General features: G+C 40.2%; 1 protein-coding gene across 5 annotated transcripts in view; it reads left to right on the top strand.

Annotated features, from left to right (window-relative positions):
• DMD (dystrophin) overlaps window positions 1-14,407 on the top strand; it is a 1,043,102-nt gene that overhangs the window by 982,369 nt on the left and 46,326 nt on the right. For all 5 annotated transcript variants that reach the window (XM_066545460.1, XM_066545462.1, XM_066545464.1 and 2 more), the window contains 3 exons: window positions 1,889-1,974; window positions 4,577-4,734; window positions 13,423-13,589. In XM_066545460.1, coding sequence (XP_066401557.1) covers window positions 1,889-1,974; window positions 4,577-4,734; window positions 13,423-13,589 — 411 coding nt within the window. The remainder of the gene's footprint in view (window positions 1-1,888; window positions 1,975-4,576; window positions 4,735-13,422; window positions 13,590-14,407) is intronic.

The raw sequence follows: 14,407 nt of genomic DNA, 5'->3' as shown, positions 1-14,407 counted from the left end.
CCAGGCAATTCCCTAGGTGTGCTGAGGAGCTGCATATTGCAGGGCACAATGGAACACAGAGGTGTTTTATGTGTGAGGAAAGCTAGTAGCTATTTTAACAAAATTCAAGTTTAAATTGCACTGGTAAGAGAGGTGACCTTGGGGTTACATGTGTTTAGTTTTCATTGTAAACTTAATAGGCAGAGATCAACCAAAGTTCACAACGCTACCAGAGACGTTTAATTAAATGTACTGCATCTTTACTTTTCTTATAATTGAAAACTGTCATTTGTAAAGATATTAATCAAATTCACAGTCAATGACTGATCTAATTATGGGTACAGCTCTGCAAATCCAGCACATTTCGGATTTGTTTTAATTGATCAGTCACTCATGCTCATTTGCAGTAGCTTGCTAAATTATTGGTTTGACTTGGGAGGAGAGGAGAGTGAACTGAACAACTCATGATTCGTACAAGTTTCAATTTAATTGCCTTGCAGAGCAATCATTATTCTATATTCTTCTCTTGTATAATTTGCATGAGTCTGGTATTCATCAGGAGGAGTTTCTCAGGGCACAGATGATAATTAATTTGGAAAAGATTTGAGGGAGAGGAGTGAAAGGACCAGAGTGTGGAAAGCATAGGTAAACTACAAATGCTTCTTATTCACGATGAAACACGTAAGATTCTTTAATAAAAAGCTGCAAATTCTAAATTTGGCTTTGTCCACAGGTTTCTTTTGTAGGGTTTGCAGGGGAGATGTGTGGGTAAATGAGCACTGCTGGCTCCTCAGCTCTTTCATAGGATTAAAAAGACCACATGCATCTTTACCTGTGGTGCAGCCTGATGCATGAGCACGGCCTGCCTCTACATGAGGTGACGCTTCAAAGCTGTTGATAAGTCTCTGCTTCAGAAATGTTGGGTTTAGGCATTAGCCTCCTGTTTTGTGTATGTCTTTGTTTGCAATAGATGTTACATATTTAAAATGCTATCAGAAACACAAATCTGGGGGGGAAGCCAGCAACTAGGAGTAAATGGAGTTAAAGCAGATGAGTGAGAGAAGATGTGAAGGTTTGTCAGTGCGTTGCCTGCAGCTCAGAGGAGGATGTTGTTCTCGCTGTCGCATTAGAAAGCAGAAGTAGTAATGTGGGCACATTACAAGGCAGGAGTGAGCGTGGAGGGGAGACTGACAGGCAGCAGGGGCTGGTTGGAGTGTGCCAGCCCCTTGGCACTGCACAGGAGAGCTTTGAGCACTGCCAGGAGGAGCTCAGAAACCACACCAAGGTGTTAATGGCATAACTGTACAGCCTGCCTGCCTTGCCATGATTCCTAGGCAGGCTTTATCTTTCACCTGAACATATTGCAAGTGTCTCTGTCACTGCACACTTCTGGCAGAGGCTGCTTTTTCGTGCTTGGCTTCCTGTTGCCTTTTCAGGCAAGTCAGGGCATGGCTGACAGACAGTAAGCAAAGACTTTCTAAAAGCGACTGCTACATTGGATTTCTGGTGGAAGTAATGCTATATTGTCTTTGGCAAGAGGACTAGTTTGCTGTTCTGTCAGGGACCTCATCTCTGAGAATCACTCAGCAGCAGTTGATAGAGAAGCCTGTTCAAGGAAGCATAGTGTAAAGACCCTTTATTCACTCTTTTTATAAAAAAGGAGATGAGTAGTTATTTCTGATCGAGACCATTTCACTTGGAGTTGATACAACAGCACACTGCAGTTCAGCTATGCCTGTGAAGCCACAGCAATGTTTTATTTTTCTAGCTTAACTAATAACCATCCAGCTTGAGTATTGTCTGTGAGATTTAATTTATGAAGTCTACAGTACTGCAGTGAACTTGGTTATAGTAAACAAATTATGACATGATTGGATTTTATTATCAGCCAGTGTTTCTTTTCCATTAGGGGTCGAACAGGAAGGATCCGTGTCTTATCTTTCAAAACTGGTGTCGTGTCCCTTTGTAAAGCACACCTGGAAGATAAATACAGATGTAAGTCGATATAGTTATTTTGGGTTCACCTTCTGTTTGTGTTCCTGTTTTATTCCTCCTGGTTTTTTATTGAATAAACATTTAAATAGCATACAGAAACATTATTTTAGATATTGCAGATGCAAAGTGTGTTTGTTTCACCTTGTACTTTTAAGTTATTTGTTCTCTGTAGTTTTAGGTAATTTAGCTCTGTGGTTGCCAAACAATTTTGATCACACCCCTCCCAGCAGAAAAACTTTTGACCATGCACCTCCAATAGATGTAGATCTGTTTATAAATTATGTACATGTACTTCTCTACTAATAAATTGTCTACATTATAAGGCATACCAAAAGTAGAAAGTTAAGAAGGATGTGATAAAGAGTAAATAAACACTTTTTGAAACTTTCAATTGAATTTATTATCTGTACAAAAAGTATTTCTTTACTGCACCCTGATGGACTGTCTTGAACAGTCTCTGAGGCACAAGAACCCCTTTAGAGACCACTGGTTCAGCACACCTTCACACACAAAAATGCATGTCTACAGGACACTTGCATTACACTATTTTTAAATATATTAACTTTTTAAAATGATTCCCACATTGTGGTCAGTCTTATTATGTACATTGTGTTTAAATATAGTTGCTACCTTTAAATAAATAAGTTTTAAGAAATAAATACTAAAGGTGGGCAAATTTTGCATATTTTAAGAGAAGAAATACTTGAAAAAATTCCACTTGCAGTCTTAGTTTTACGTGACTAATAAGTCAGTTCACTAATGAGACTAGGATCCAGAAAAGAGCTACTGATAAATGTAGTTCTCAAGAGTAACTTTCTTGTTGAACTAACTGGTATTACTCATTAAAGCACTTAAAAATACCACTGAAAATTTAACCTTTAGGGTTTGACCCGATAGCAGTTCTTCTTCAGTTGTTACCATTTTACTCTCTACTAATGCAAGCTGAAGAACTCTAAAGAGAAAAAAGACCCCACAGTACCAACAGTGGGGTCTGTGCATGACAATGTGAAATTGGATCAGATTTTAGGGAATCACAATGAATGTCACAGTTTAGATTTCTAGATGTTTCATGTGAGTGTTAAGAAAAAATATTCAGAAAATCTTTTTAAAAAATTAGTACCGATTTTTTCAAAATTGTATTTCATCTAAGATGATCAAAGTTATAAAGGAAAACATTTATTCATATTTTAGATTATCCTGCAGTGTGTGTGCACAGTAATGCATAACCTGTTAAGTGTCCTATAACCTTGCTGAGGACATTTAATGTTTTAATGATGGGGAAATTGAAAGCTGAATAGCTGTGGGAGAGGAGGGAATTGTGTCTGTCATGCTGTGGTCTGGCTTTGCCATCCATGCTGAAGTCATAGTGCAGTTGCCATTAGTATTGCTGCAAGTATGCAATGACTTGCACCCCTTACAATTTTTTTGTCTCATTTGTGCAGCAGAGCAGAGTTGGTTGTGCTAGAGCACAAGTCTTGAGGCTTGCAGAGGTGATGGAAGCATTCATCCTAGAATTATTCATTTAAAACTAGACTTTGCAAGAGTGAAATTCATGTAATTAAAAACTAATCCTTTCTCTATCTGTTCCTTTATTCCCTTGGAAGAAAACAGGTGTCTAAGCAGTGCTAGGAAAGTTATCTCGAGAAGTGCTGAAGCACCTTTATAATTGTGTCCCTGGTGTTGGGTAAAATATTAAAGTGACTCCAAAAAAAGAGCATTATTTTATTTTAGCCTTATTTTGCTCTCTCTTTTTTTTTTAACTGTTGAAAAGTAAGGAGAATTTATTCAGGTAATGTATTGTCAACAGAGATGTTGCCAAATAAATATTTTATGTAATGATAAACTGTTTCTTCCTTTTATTATGAATTCTATAACCTCCTCAATATATATGTAGTATAATTAATTCCCTTCAAATTAAATTGAGCTTATGCAGGGATAATAATTCTGTCCTGTAAGGATTCTTTTCTAGAATGATGCAATAACAGAACATGTCATCAAGTGACATTTCACTTCAGAAGCTAAAAATTAATATGATACTAAAATTTCTGATGGACAGCAGGTTCTTCCATATTGTAATTTTTATTTTATTTTAGAAATTCTCTTGAATTAAAAGATCAACATATATCAAAAGTTAGGCAGCTCTTGGTTATCATTTTAACTCATCTGGAAGAGAAATGGATTCTCTGAGTTGTATGTTGATTGCTAAGACTTGAAAAGGTACTCTATGTTGTATGAAATTATTTTACCATTAAACATTATTTTTTAGACATCTGTGTTGTGGCCTGAAGATCCTGCTGTTTAGTTATCTGTGTTACCGAGTCTCTGCTTCTATTACCAGTAATGACACATGGGCTGTGTTAGAGTGGCCTTTCTTCCCAGGCACAAGCCAGTAACACTATTAAAAATTACCACAAGACTCACATTTCACAGAAAAACCCCAGTGTTTATGGGAACAGAAGCAGCCAGATGGAAGTTTTATTTGTGCTCATGTCCTCCAAGGCTGTTGACCGCACCTGTGAGCTTTGGAAACGACACAAATCTGGGCTGCTTGCCACATCCTGGTGGCAGTGCTTGACCTCTGGTGTCCTTCTCCTTCCTCCAGACCTGTTCAAACAAGTGGCAAGTTCCACTGGCTTCTGTGACCAGCGCCGGCTGGGGCTGCTGCTGCACGACTCCATCCAGATCCCCCGGCAGCTGGGGGAGGTGGCCTCCTTCGGGGGCAGCAACATCGAGCCCAGCGTCAGGAGCTGCTTCCAGTTTGTAAGTCCATGTTTTGCTGGCTCTGAATTTCCTGATTGGTATTTTGTCTTGAGCTCGCCTGTACTTCTGAGGAGGGTTGAAAGTCTGGGATGAGGATTAGGGTACTGTGGTTCATGTGATGTCCAGAGGAGGGCAACAAGGCTGTTGAGGGGCTTGGAACACAAGCCCTATGAGGAATGTTTGAAGGAACTGGGGTTGTTTAGCCTGGAGAAGAGGAGGCTTAGAGGTGACCTTACTGTTCTACAATAAGGTCACCTACAACTACAACTTCCTGAAGGGTGGTTGTAGTCAGGTGGGGTTTGGTCTCTTCCACCAGGCAGCAACACACAGAGCAAGAGGACACAGTCTCAAGCTATGTCAAGGAAGGTATAGGTTGGATATTAGGAAAAAATTTTTCACCGAAAGAATAATAAGGTACTGGACTGCTCTTCCCAGGGAGGTGGTAGAATCACCATCTCTGGATGTGTTTAAAAAAAGACTGGACATGGCACTTGGTGCTATAGTCTAGTGGAGGTGTTAGGGCATAGGTTGGACTCTATGATCTTAGAGGTCTCTTCCAATCTCATTATTTTGTGATTCTGTGATGGTAGTGCCCTTTGGCTTATTAAACTGTTTCTTTGACAAGGTGTATTTGAATTAGCTCAGAGGGCAGATAATTGTCATTGGGGCTCCTGTTGGAACTGAGCCCTGCAAACAGTGTAAGTCTTTGTTGCAGCAGCTCCTGGTTTTACAGTTTTCTATTGCCCAGCAGTAGATAACTGTTTATTGCTGCTATGTAGGTGTACAGCAGTGGTTTATCTGAATTTTGGGCGTGTACATAGCAGCGACAGCCAGGTGCCCAGGGGAGCGATAGGCAACCGCCTACAGTGCTGTCTAGGGGCGAGGAGTGCTCGATGAGCTCCTTCCACTCCTTGAATGGATAATACCAGTTTTCTTTTAAAGAGTGCGGAAAGAATTCCTGTCCTGTCTGTTGAGGAATACACAGCAAACTGGAGGCTCTTTTTCAAACTTGTAAATTATTTAATCTGGGGAGGAAGAGAGTTAAGGGAATTATTCATCCTTATCATAAGCACCAGCAGAATGCACAAGATGAAGACAGCTGCTTAGTGAAAAGGTAGAGGAGGGGAGGTAATGTATGGTCTGTGATTAACTCTAAATGCATCTTCTGCATTACAATGGAAGAAAGCTCTTTTCCCATCTCCTCACTGTCCCTGAGGGATTTTTTTGTTTGCTTGGGGAAGGGGGGAGTTGTTTGCCTTTTTGCCTGCTGCTCAAGTTTCATTATGTAGTAGTTTCAGTTCTGTAGTAAGCAAAACACAGCAAGTGTTTTCAATGAATATTAATGCTTGGAAGTAGACTGCATATACACAATGACTTCGAAAAGAATCTAATACTAAAATCACCACAAACTTCAGTTCTGATGGGACATTTACTTTCTGTATTTTTGATGTTTCCTGTGACAGATTAATTCTGCAGGATTTACATTTTACTGTTTCTGTCATTCATGTCATGACCTTTTATAATTCTTATCAGTATTTAATGCCATTTCAGAATGATTGTTTTATAGGGCTGTGTCCTGGGTGAATAACCCATGCTCATAAACTGTGCACAGTAATGTTGATAGCTGTGTTAGACCCTGCTGGTGCTTTCAAGCCTTGACATCCATGTTGGGCTTTCAAGTGACACCAACACAAAATGATTATGCAGCAAATCCATGGTAAAAATTTTGTACAAATGACCTTCCTCGGGAATTAGGACTCACCGGATTCTGTTGTTTTCCCAAGTGAATGTCAACAGCGCTTTAGAGCATCACTGAAAAATTGGTAAGGAAAGTGACCTCAGAATCTGGCAAAACCGTAGGGTTTTTTTTTTTAAGAAGGCTGCCATTCTGTGTGTTTACACTAGGAATAAAACAATATAAAATCACAGTGATGAAACACACCAAACCCATTTTTTTTAAAGTAGGGAGAAGACTCTTGGAGATGGTCCTGTGCAGGTCTGGGAGTTGGACTCAGTGATTCTTGTGGGTTCCTTCCAACTCAGCTTGTTCTGCGATTCTGTGATTTTATGCTAACTGTTTATTTGAACAAAAGGAGTTAGCAACGTCGTCATTAGAAATGAAGACATGCCAGCAGGCTGAAAGTTGTACCACATCCAGCTGCTGGCATTTCTAGGAACGGCCCAAGCACAGCTGGACACAACCTTTGGCATGCTCAGAAATCAGAGCATCAGAAAACCTGAAATGTCCTTCTCTTACCTGCACTGAAAAATAGGTTTTTTTCCATACCTGCAATAGGAGAAATGTCATCCTCTCTTTTTTCCTCCAGATGAAGCTTCATTTTAACTATCAGAGTGCAGATTGGTTTCCAATTTGGACTGCAGCAGAACAGAGATCTTCTTGGAGGGACAGAAAGGGGGAGGGAGGGTGAGATGAGGAGGGGAGATAGAGGAATAGGTGGGATGGAGTCCTAGGGAGAGGAACAGAAATCCAAGCATAGGGAAAGCCCTAATGAAGGCAAGGAAGAAGGAAATAAGGAGTGGAAAATAAGGATGACTCTTAGGGAATGACAGTAAGAACAGCAGTAAGAATAATAATGATGAAGGGGGTAGAATAAGGCATGAAAGAAAGGAGCAGCCAGGAATGGAAATGGGGAAAGAGATCAGAACTTCCCATGAGAAAGGGAGAAGGGGAGCACTGAGACATCCTTTCAGTGTAGGATGGTGGGCACCAGGACCCACGGGCTGGGGACAAGCACAGAAATGTTGGTGGGGGGAACATGGAGCAGCCCAGGAGACAGGGAGGCTGGAAAAGCTGGACAGCCAGGCAGTACTGCTGCTCCCAGCAGCCTCCTGTTACTGGAGCAAGATAATTCATTTTTGAAGAATATTGTGGGGGTTCATAGTTTACATTACTGCATGGGAACTAATTTAAGTCTTTCTTTGTACGCCCACATTGAGGAATGCTTTTTCTTTAGTTTTGGTTTTTTTCTTCCTTTTTTTCTTCCTTCTTTCTGGTGATGATAAGCCAGCAATATAATTGCAGTCATGTCAGAGTTGCAACAATTGTGTGCTTCAGAAGTGGTTCTCCCAGCTCCCTTAGGTTAGGTGCCCTGGCAACGGCCTTGTCTGTCTGCACAGCAGCAGAAAAAAAGGGGATGTTTACTGTTCCCGGAGATAACAGGGGAAATCTCTCCTGCTTTTTGAAGGGTGAGTCCTTGGGAATGAGGTTTGGGCAGGGAGGAGTCCAGCCCTGCTGTTGGCAGCAGGCTTGCCTGCTGCACACCTCTGCTCCTGAGAATTGGTCCCCTTCTCCCAAGGCTGCTGCTCCAGTCTTCCTGCTACTTCTCCCTCCCCCAGCACTGACTTGTGCTTTCTGTAGTTTTCTTCATTTGCAGGAAGGTGCTGGTAGAAGTTCTTGGGAGGAGAACGATATCATGGGACTCATCTTTCCTATTTGGGGCAGGGGTGTGTAATTTCTGCTTTGAGATTTTAAAGAAAAAATGCTTTTAAGTTTAGAGAGCAAAGAGCTTAATCCAGTGACCACTTGAAGACTGTATAGTTCTGCTTAAGCTCAGAATGCATCAAAGCAATCTATAGATCCATGAAAAATTGAGTGAATTCAGTGTTGCTGCAGTGTGAAGGGACTTTCCTTTTCGTTCTGTGATGAGTAGGTTTTTTAAGTAAACAGGATAGGGAAATGATATGGAGTGAAGGACACACGGTTTTAATCACAGTGGAAAATTATTAATATGCTTTCCTCATATAGTGTAAACAGGACCTAGGAATTCACATTACTGCCTTGGATGAGTTACTGTGACATTGGGACTTTGAAGATATGTGATGAGAGAGCAGAGTGCAGCTCAGATGAAAATGTCCCTCGCCATTTCTTAGTAAAATGTTGGACAGTTGGCTCTTGGTTATAAAATGCTTTAAGTATGCTTTCTTTCAAGGATATACTTGAATTAGAGTACTTGATGTTAAAAACTAGAACAGATGAAGCTAAGGAGTAGTAAAATATGTGCAGTTAACTCATACATGTATTTTTAACCTTGTTTTACTTCACTTTGATGAAGCAAAGTATTTTAATATTCTGTATTTTATAGTCTTCATTACGAGATTTGTACTTGATTAATGGTAAGGCAAGATCAGCCTACTTTCCAAAACCATGGAAGTGTGTCCAAATCTGGTGCATTTACTCAGGCAAATAAAATCCAAAACAGAGTTGTTAGTCCTTTTAGGTTGCATTTGGGTGTTACAAATCCTGGGCCAGGACCCTGAAAGTGACTTTGGCCATAAATGCTGTGATTTGAATTGGTTGGACAATTGTTTCTTGAGGCATTGTTTATTGCTTTTATTTTTAAGCAGTTAGGAAATGCCAGTACTATGTACAAATAACTGTGTATAGTTATATATACAGGTCTATATGAAGTCTATATGAAAATAACTTACAAGTGCTGTGTTACTGTTGAGGGACTCGATCATTTTTAACAGATTCAGGCAGCCCTTGTTTCTATTCATAGGATATTTCTTCTGCTCCTGGCTCTGACAACAGAGAGCTGGCCAAAGGGAACTAGCAAATCCTTCCTCAAGCTGCTGTGCTGTAAATGTCATAAAACAGCAATTCTGGTTTTATTTCAGCAGGATTTTGTGAACCTGTGCCTGACTTTGGAGGCAGTCTTGAGGAGTCCTACAAGTAAACTGCTTTCAGAAGCTATTTTAAAATGGTTTAAGGGGTGGGGATCAGGAAGATGCTGTTAAGTGTGGATGATATAAAACTAAACTAATTAACTTCTGGGTTTCATGTTATTTTATGTTATTATTCTTTGCCACAACACTAAAAGCATTGACTGTCAATGCAATCAAGTGTAATGCAGGAGGGGAAGATGAGGGTGAACAGGGTCTGTTCTCCTGACTGGGGACACAGGGTTGCTGTTACTGGCTGCTCTGCATTTTTAAGCTTTACCAAGTTATAAGAATCCCATCCCTCAGTTCTGTTTGTCCAAAACAGTATTTACCAATGTAAAGCTTTCTACCCAGGGTGAAAAACATCATTCAATTACAATGTTAATTTATTTCCAGTCAACTTCCTACACTGCACATAAGCAGAATATAGCTAATCAGAAATGTTATCAGAAATTTCTGCTGTATTATCTGCCTCAGTCTAAAAGCATACCACATTGTTCATGTAAAATCCCAACTGTATTTTGTAGCATATTTCCTATTATGGACAGACAAAGTTAATATAGCATAGGATATTTTTTCAGCTACTAGCAAGAGGAAGAGAGAGGGAAGAACAAAAAACTTGTCTCCCAAGTATTGCATAAAGATGCTAGCACCACCCAACTTCCTATTTCCCCATTGTTTCTGCAGAATAAATACTGAAAAACAGATGTCTGGAACATAATGAATTTGAATGTCCTCCATAACAAATTGTTACTTGTAAGCTGGAAAGGCCTTAATGAATTTTGCTTTATGATTCACTCTGTTATTACCATAAAAATTGTGAGTTGCACAGAAATGTGTTCAAGAGAAGAACCATTAATATTCTTTACAGCTTGATCTTGTTTCTTCAGATATGAACTGTATGAATTCAGCCTTTTTCCCGTATATAAAATCTTCAGCTGCTGCCTTACTGGATTTAGAGATTATTTTAAAAATTGTAATAGCAGCTCAGGAGGCAGCTGAGAACTGTCTGTCCTATACTGTCTGACCCTGACCAGCTTTTCTCCACGTGGCTTTAAATCTTCATGTAATATAATTCAGAACCAGTTCTGATACATTTTAATGCACCTAATCTCTCTGAGCACAGGTTTTGTACAGCCGCCATACGGAGCTCTGCCTAGGCAGCTATTGGGACTGCTGGCAATTGACAGTGACTGCAAAATTAAAATAGATCCAGGGTGTTACAGAAAGTCTTTCATTGCTGCAGCATTTTCCCTGCAAATTTAAAGCAGCTACAAGTGGAGAGCGGGGCTTTGAGCGGCTCATTCTTATTCTGACTGCAGCTTGCACTGCAGCATTTCCGTACACCTCATGTTTTTCTATTAGGAATGGTATATTAAAGAGATCCTCTTAATTTTTTTTTTTTCAGGCTTAGAAGACCTCTGTATAGAAACTACTACCTCTGTGTAGTCTGCTAGGCAGGGTTATGGTTTGCCAGTGTAGTTGCTGGCTAAAGCTGGATCCCTGAGTGAGTCACAGAAAGCCTCTCCCCTGCCCTTTTGTTGCCCTGCCTTCCAGCTGAAAATATAGATGGTCATATTTTAGAAGCATGCCTTTCACTTAGGAGTTCCAAAATTAATTTAATTCGACTGAATTCACTGATGTACTGTGGCAGAAGGCAGTATTCACTGTTCTGAACAAATCCTTTTGCCAGTGTTGACTGGACGTTACTGTGCTTTTGATTTTCTCTTTTTATTATTGGGGGGGGTTCCTAAATTCTGCAGCTATGTGAAAAAACAGAGAACTAGGGCTTAATGCAGAAGACTTCAGAAGTCTTTCAGCGTGTATTCTATTTAATGTAATCCTTCCATGAATATCAAATTGTGAAGGACTTTATCTGAATAATTGTAGATGTGTTCTGATTTGATGTTTTTACCCCAAACATCCAAAAAAAGATATTTCTTACTATACTAGAAGTCCATGTATATGGATCCCAAGTATAGTGATAGGAGTCATTGGATGGTTTCCCAAACAAGCACCTTAAGAAGGAAGCTCTGACCAAGAATCTTTGTTTCTGATTAACTAAAGTATTGCAACAGCATTTTAAGTCAATTGTAATGCAATTCATTATTCGGGGCATATTACAGGGCTTGTATTTCACATCTTTTTTTGTGGGATTCTGTCTGGAAGACTGCATTTTTCTTAGCCTTCAAATATTGATCAGTTAATTTGTTTGTCAAGGTTATAAACATTGTTAGATTTAACAGAAAACTAAAAACAAAACTACAGCTAATTGGTTTTCCCTATAGCTCTCTCTTCTGCTGATCAGTTGGGGTATTTTTTCTTGAAATTCATTGCTAACATATTTAGTTCAATAAGGTTTTAGCTAGATTATACTAAACTCAAATTTCATGAGAAACTGGACAAGTAACTGCAAGCAAGCATAAAAATCCTCAGCACTCAATCCCCTATTCATCTTGGTCCATGTACATGATACATTAATGCTTATTATTTATTTAAGTGCTTCAAATAGGTTTGGAACCACAAAGGAAGGCAGTCAGCCTTGTGAAGTTTAAAATATAAAAGACTGGCCCACTGAGAGCTGTATTTGAAAGCATAGAGAAGAAAGAAAACAGAGGATTTAAATATATTCAGACCATAAATATGCTGTTGCTGTGGGGAGCATGGAAGGAAATGTCTGGAGGAATTGGAATTAGCATGTAGTGATGGTTTAGAGAAACAGAGCACGATGTTATCCCTCTTCATCACTTGGGCTGTTTCTGTATGGGCACATCCTCACTTCTCCCACCCTCCCCCCCAGAGCCCCTTGAGGTTTCCACCTGATCTATCACCTCACTTTCAGCACTGAAACCATCTCCCAGGTTCTCAGGTAACAGTTTTGTGCAGGCTTCGTGACACCCTGCACCATGGAGGGCTGTTTCTTTAAACACTGACTCCATCATCCACTGATTTCCTTTAAATCCCTTTTGATGCTCCTTGCCTTTGTTCTGCCCTGTTCTTTGCAGTGTCCAGCCTGCTGGTACAGTGTGACCTCTACTCACGCAGAGATCCCTACTGTCCTCTGTTCCCTTGTGGGTTTTGTCTCTTTGTTTTCTTTTTCCATACTGTGGGTGCTCTGGGTAGGGATGATACATCATTTTTTGAGGGTGCATGGTACCTGGCACAATGGGATTTGACTCTGTGACTGAGCTGCCTTGAAGTTACCATGGAAGAGATACCTGAAATATCATATGGATGGGATGGGATGGGATGGGATGGGATGGGATGGGATGGGATGGGATGGGATGGCAGCAGAGGAATGGGTTTGCTGGGAAGTGTTCATTGGCTCTGCTGTTGGCAAAGAGATGAGTGTGGGATGTAATGGAATCTGAGAATGTTATTTTGTGGGACAGAACTGTATTGTGTTTGCAGTCAGTGATGGAAATTGGAAATTTAAAGAAGAGGTGGTTTGAGGCATTCAGGGAGAAAGAGGGTTTACATGTTCAACAACAGGCTTGAGAGAGATTTGAATGATTTCCTTATGTGTGCATTATGAAGAAAGGTCAGTGTGATAATGAAAGATGTTAAGGAGAAAGGAATTTTGATCAAAAGACATGCAATTTTTAGGGCTTGGATACCAGTTTTTAAAATAGGTGAGAAGCAGTGCTATACGGTCTCAGATAAGAGAGAGAGAATGTGAGATCAGGCATCAAAGGTGATCCTGTAAGTGGATGATTTTCTCTGTGACAAAGTACATGGTAGTGCTGTCTATTGTAATAGAGAGAATAAGAGAAAGAGAGATTTGAAATATTAATAATGGTTTTCAGTTCCTGGCTTGAAGGCAGGATCCTGGGGATTTTTTTAATTTTTTTTTTTTTTTAATGAGTAGTTGGACTGGGGGAAAGTTGGAGGTATATTCCTGGAAGAGATATGGAGTTGACAAGAACAGCTTGAACTGTTAGTTAGCTTTTGACTAGACAGATCAATTGTGCTCAGTCCTTGTCATTTTTTCCCCTTGTGTTTCAGGCCAACAACAAACCAGAGATTGAAGCAGCCCTTTTCCTGGACTGGATGAGGCTGGAGCCACAGTCCATGGTGTGGCTGCCTGTCCTGCACAGGGTGGCTGCTGCTGAGACTGCCAAGCACCAAGCCAAGTGTAACATCTGTAAGGAGTGCCCCATTATTGGATTCAGGTACAGACTCTCTCCCTTTCAGCCACGTGTGCTTCTGCTTGGTGGATCAAGAGCTCTGCCTGATTCCAGGCAAATCAGGAGCTTCATTTTATAGGTATTTTGTTCTTGGAAAAAATAATTGTGATGGGGACACGAGGGAGAGTGGCACCTAGACTGGGTACAGTGCTGTAAGACTTGCAGAGGACAAGTCATCTATCAGTTAAAATGTGGCACTTCCTCTGTGTCCCAGTCTTTCCATGCCTCAACAAAAGCATTGCACAACTAACACAATTTGCCTTACATTCAGTGTGTCCTATGCAGTTGCATTTGCTGAATTGGATCCTAATGAATTGCTTTCTGTCATAGCATAAAGCAAGGAAGTGCCTTGAAAATTCTTAGGCATGTGAAAGCTACATGTGCATTTCTCTGTGAAAGAATGTTGGTGGAACATTAACCTGGAGTGGGGGAAATGCTGCTGGTCTATTTAAACATCTGGATTGACACCATGGTTACTATGGCAATGAATAAGTCACTGTGTTGTAAAATGGCTGTGTGTTGGTGTGCCTGTTGAGAAGCCACTTAAGGGCTGAGTAAATACTCACTTTCAATTATGCCTAGACTTGTTTTATCACTTTGCTTTGCAATAGCTGCTTTGTATGGTTTCTGCCCTTTTTACACACAGTCTCCTTTTATCATTGGCATTTCTCCTTCTATGTTATCATGTTGTTTACAAAGAGCTTTCTGTAATTTTGTGTCTAAAACTCAGATAGATAACAGCAGCAAGCAGTGCTACACAAAAAAGCCATCATTTTGCTCTAACCTGGGAGCAGATGAATGTA

The sequence above is a fragment of the Molothrus aeneus genome, chromosome 2 (genome assembly GCF_037042795.1).
Source record: "Molothrus aeneus isolate 106 chromosome 2, BPBGC_Maene_1.0, whole genome shotgun sequence".
NCBI classification, from domain to species: domain Eukaryota; kingdom Metazoa; phylum Chordata; class Aves; order Passeriformes; family Icteridae; genus Molothrus; species Molothrus aeneus.
This window is presented reverse-complemented; position numbering and strand designations above follow the sequence as displayed.